The sequence below is a fragment of the Chelon labrosus genome (assembly GCF_963514085.1).
Source record: "Chelon labrosus genome assembly, chromosome: 10".
Lineage (NCBI taxonomy): Eukaryota > Metazoa > Chordata > Actinopteri > Mugiliformes > Mugilidae > Chelon > Chelon labrosus.
Genome location: NC_140360.1, coordinates 447,849 through 452,710, shown reverse-complemented (window position 1 = coordinate 452,710; position 4,862 = coordinate 447,849). Strand labels below are relative to the sequence as shown.

The 4,862-nt window shown below is 52.1% G+C and overlaps 1 protein-coding gene across 1 annotated transcript in view; it reads right to left on the bottom strand.

Moving 5' to 3' along the window:
- grm6a (glutamate receptor, metabotropic 6a) overlaps nt 1-4,352 on the bottom strand; it is a gene marked incomplete at its 3' end in the record, with an annotated part of 12,465 nt that extends 8,113 nt beyond the window's left edge. Inside the window, exons 1-6 of the mRNA XM_084552901.1 lie at nt 4,221-4,352; nt 3,071-3,287; nt 2,742-2,877; nt 2,494-2,648; nt 2,187-2,327; nt 1,894-2,094 (exon numbers count right to left, since the gene is read on the bottom strand). Coding sequence (XP_084409027.1) covers nt 1,894-2,094; nt 2,187-2,327; nt 2,494-2,648; nt 2,742-2,877; nt 3,071-3,287; nt 4,221-4,250 — 880 coding nt within the window. The 5' untranslated portion in view covers nt 4,251-4,352. The remainder of the gene's footprint in view (nt 1-1,893; nt 2,095-2,186; nt 2,328-2,493; nt 2,649-2,741; nt 2,878-3,070; nt 3,288-4,220) is intronic.
- Nucleotides 4,353-4,862: the final 510 nt, after the last annotated feature.

Genomic DNA, 4,862 nt, shown 5'->3' with positions numbered 1-4,862 from the left:
ATCTCTCTCCACCGGCCGGGCTCAAGCAGATCTGGTCTGAGCTGGGTTCTCCTCCAGGTTCCTTCCTGTTAGAAGCAGTTTTTCTATTGTGATAATAAATAAAAGTAAAGACCAGCGTTGGAGCCTCAGATGCTTCGGTCCTGATGTCAGTGTTCAGGTTTCCGTCTAATGTCTTTGAGCCAAACTCCTAAAATACACCAACATCCTAAATAAGAGCACACTTTGGTCTGATTAAATATTCACGGAGCAGACGAGGGCTGGTGCAGGGAGGGATGTAGACATGCAGAGCGACGGGCAGGCTTCATGGCGTGCAAGCGCTGCTACAGAATAAATCCTCTCGGTATTCCAGATGCTGCAGCGTCTCGTCTTTATAAAATATGGATTGGATGTCGAAGCTGCTGGAGGTTGTTCTGCTGCTCAGGAGAAACTCTGAAAACTTGATCCTGAACAGTTTCTGGCTGATGGACTGTAACTCTGGAGCTACATACGTCTGACTCCATTCAGTCGGGTTTTAGTTTTTAAGGATATTTCAAAATCAAGATCAGTGTTGTCCCGTCTGTAATGATGTAGTCTATCATCACACAGCCACTAAGGACGACCAGCAAACTGACATCAGGTCCAAACCCAGCTTTAGTCCTGGTACAGAGTTTATCACCTCTGAGTCTTTAATGACGTTGAGTTTAGTGCTGTTTGTTATTCAGTTTCATTTCCTAGTATTTCCTGTCTCTTGAAGCATAGTCCGTATATAAACATGGACACCACGTCTCCTCTTCCTCTCATTGGTCAAACTGACTCTATGTTCCCGGGGATACGGGCGGCGCCATCTTGTGAGTTTGGATCCAGAGTCTGATCAGTACGGTCTGAGGGCGGAGCCACGTGGAGCCGTGATATTGATGCCCCGCCCACACTTCCTCCAGACTCACTCATGTTTTAGTTTCATTAATACTACGCTCTGCTCTACCGCCACCTGTTACGAGGAGATGTTGGATTATACACTGGACTTGTTTATTTGATTTATTTTTACTACTTTCACGGTCCTATGGAACCGCTTTAAGGAGTGGTTGGCATGGCAACTGGTGGTCTCCATTATGTCACATCCTGTTTCTACAGCGTCTAAATAACTAAAACTTGATCATCATTATATTAACTACCTAAAATGACTGAAACCATCCTTGAAAAAAATGTATTTGTTGTTTATTTTAGTGTTTTAGTTTGGCCCAAGCCCCGCCCACTAACATGTACGGGGTGGAGCTTATGACCTATACTGCAGCCAGACACCAGGGGGAGCTCTACTTGCTTTAGCTTCACTGCAGAGGAGCTGTTCCATCTTTATACTGTCTATGGTGATTACACCCCATGTCTTTTTGGACACCTTTTGTTGGACTACCCTCCACTGGTTTACTCTTTTGTTTGTCAGTCGTGGGGGGATGGGGGGGGGGGGAGGATCTTTTCAGCGACACGTAGGCTCAGGATGCTTCCAGTAGAAGGTGGTGAGGATGAAGGTCGGAGAAGATCTCAGTCAAAATCTACCTTTGCTGAGAGTAGAGACGCTGCTGAACCTAAAGAGACTCTCTCCAAGACATCTGGTGCTCTTGAAGATCTCCATGGAGGACCTGATGATGCTGGTGGACCAGTCTGGACCCAGGTGTTCTCCTCTGCCCTCCATCTTTGGGACTTCAGGTGTTCTGATGGTGACTCGATGCCCTAGCCTCCAGGACTTTGTGTCCAGAGAGTCATCTCACCGATCTCAGCCGACCCTGGCCATGCCGGACCAAGCCTCCTGGGTCAAGACCCACATGAGCCCCCCCGGCCCCCGATGCCCCCCGGCCCCCGATGCCCCAGCCCCCCTGCTCTTTGTAAGAAGCTGTTGTTGCTGTATGTTTGTTGTCTTACCGTTGAAGGTTACAGATCTGATGTATGTGAGCAGCGTACGTCCCTCCACAGGGTCCATGTTGCTGCAGACCCCCGAGCTGCCGGGACACATGTCCTGGTGCATGTTGTGCAGAGCGTGAGCGACGGCGTAGACGGCATCGATCACGAACTGGACCTTCCCCTCCTGTTCATAGGACGAGTCCTGACCAATCCTCTCCTCGCCTGCACAGACACACACACCATCAGCTAACCTGGGCAGGTAGCTAGCCCCCTCCCCCCACCCCCTGGCCCCGCCCCAGGTGTAGTAGATGTACCTGTACATTTCTTCTTGTCAGGGTCCAGTTTGATTCCAGGGCGGGTCAGTTTACACCTGAAGTCGTCCTCCCAGAACTCAGCAAACCAGATGTTCCTACGGTTGTTCTCCAGAGAACGGGTCATGAAGTACTGATCAAATCCTGGACGGAGAATAAATCACCTCGATCCGTTAAGATAAAATAAAATAAATAGAAACGACTCATTTAACTCGACTGATTGGTTTACAGACTGAGATCAGATCTCATTGGCTGGGGACACATGTGGAGAGTTAGATGTTTAGATGTGTTTCTGTTTTTCAGGTCTTACCGTCGATTGAAGCCCGTTTAGGGAGGATGGTGACGGCGCCCTCAGCGACGTCTTCCAGCTCTGAGATCGGTGAACTCTTGGCGCCCCAGCTGTCCGACCCGACAAACAGGAAGTGACCCGTCAGGTTAGCACGCTTGGCCGCCTCCAGGACACGCCTGCCAGAGAGAGAGAGAAGGGGGAGGAGTCAGAGTGGAGTCACGTGACCGTCCTGGTCCAATCAGTGGGTTTGTCTCTGTCTGTGTGTTTACTTGATGTCGTCCTCGTTGGCGAAGATGATGACTCCTCTGGCGTTGCTCGTCTCCATCAGACGCTTGATGATCTTATCAAACTCTCCGGCCGTCGGCTCACGAGGAATCTTCACCGACTGGGCGATGCACACGCCACCTGAGAGACAGAGAGACAGAGAGACAGAGGGACGGGTTACTGAGGGACAGACAGGTCCACCTGACAGAGAGACAGACGGGTTACTGAGGGACAGACAGGTCCACCTGACAGAGAGACAGACGGGTTACTGAGGGACAGACAGGTCCACCTGACAGAGGGACAGACAGGTTACAGAGGGACAGACGGGTCGTACCAGCCTCTCTGGAGATCTGCATGAAGGCGTCCACTCCACTCTCTCCGTAGTTCCCCTCGGACGCCAGCGTGGACACGTAGTTCCAGCCCAGAGCTCTGACGATGTCCAGCATGGCCTGAGCCTGGTACGAGTCTGGGGGGACAACCCTGGAGAAGAAGTCGTAGCGGTTGTTGTCACTGAGCTCTGGAGCCGTGGACGCGTAGCTCACCTGAGGGATCTGGATGCACATCAATGAATGAATGAATGAATGAATGAATGATCAACTCATTAATAATCAATGAATGAATAATTAATGATCGTCTGCTCAGACTCTGTTGTGTAATTGAGGAGCTGAATGTGTGTCAGAGCAACAATCACATTAACACTGAGTGTGTGTGTGTGTGTGTGTGTGTGTGTGTGTGTGTGTGTGTGTGTGTGTGTGTGTGTGTGCGCGCAGATTAACGAGCAACACATTAACGAGAGCAGACCTCGTTATGACAACCACCATCATCATCATCATCATCATCATCTTCATCATCATCATCAGATGCTTCACTGGAGCCAAACAATAACCAACATCAGCTGATCTACAGGTTTTCATTTTATTTTATTTTCGTTTAGAATCAGATCTGAGGACCAAGACGTCTTCTACAGAGACGTCAGTTGTGTGTCCTGCGTTCTGATTGGCTGATCTGGAGACACGTCCTCACACCCGGTAGCAGAGCCATTAAAAGCTTTGACTGTTTCAACATTAATCCACCGACCAGACGTCCTCATCCCCTCACAGTCTCTGTCTGTCTGACCATGTGTCCCACACCTGTCCCACACCTGTCATCCCCCCCGTCCCCCATCGTCCCCCCACCAAGTAAACACATCGAGCTTCAGCTGAGTCTGATCTTTAGGATTTATTTATTATAGATCAACCATCAACCAGAATCACGTCCTGGTTGATGGTTGGTGTCAAAGCTGCCGAAAACAGAAGAGGAAGAAGAAGAAGAAGAAAGGACTCCTCCTCCTCCTCCTCCTCCTCCTTCTTCTTCTCCTCCTCCTCCTCCTCCTTCTTCTGTTTTCGTGGCGGTCAGCTGATGTCAGGAACATTTTAGATCAGATCAGGATGGGGGCTCAGAACGGGGGCTAAATCAAACCAGATCAGGACGTCCCAGGTCCGTACCTCAAACAGACGCAGGATGTTGGCCACCATGATGGACACGGAGCTGGCCGACGCCCCGATCACGCCCACCACCCGCTCCGGTTTGCGGATGATGGGGGGCTCGCCGTTGGAGCAGCGGATGTCGGAGGTGTCCTTCTGGATGAGCGCCTGGACGAAGGTGAGGGACTGCTCCAGGGCGTAGGTGTCTCTGGAGCAGGTGTCCAGGATCCGGGCCCCCAGCGTGATGTTGGGCAGCAGCTCCGGGTCCCCGTTGACCTGGTCCAGGGCGTACAGCATGGCCTCCATGCGGTGGATCCCCTTCTCCTTCTTCAGCTCGCCGCAGGGCAGGCCGTGGGGGCCGCGGGCGTGGACGGGGAACAGCCCCCCCAGCGTGATGTCCCCGGGTATCTTTATGGAGTGGGGGTGGAAGTGCTGGTGGGAGGAGCTCACCTGGACCACCCGCCCTCCAATCCAGAGCCAGAGAGAGAGCAGGAGGCGGGGCCACGGCGGAGGGGGGCGGTGGCAGGCGGAGTGGAGGGCGGGAGGAAGGGGGGGCAGGGCGCCGCCTGATGATGTCATACTGAGGAGACAATCAGTAGAGAGCCGTCATCCTGCTGTGGACACCTGAAGAGACGGACAGACCCAACTAATCAATCAACCAAC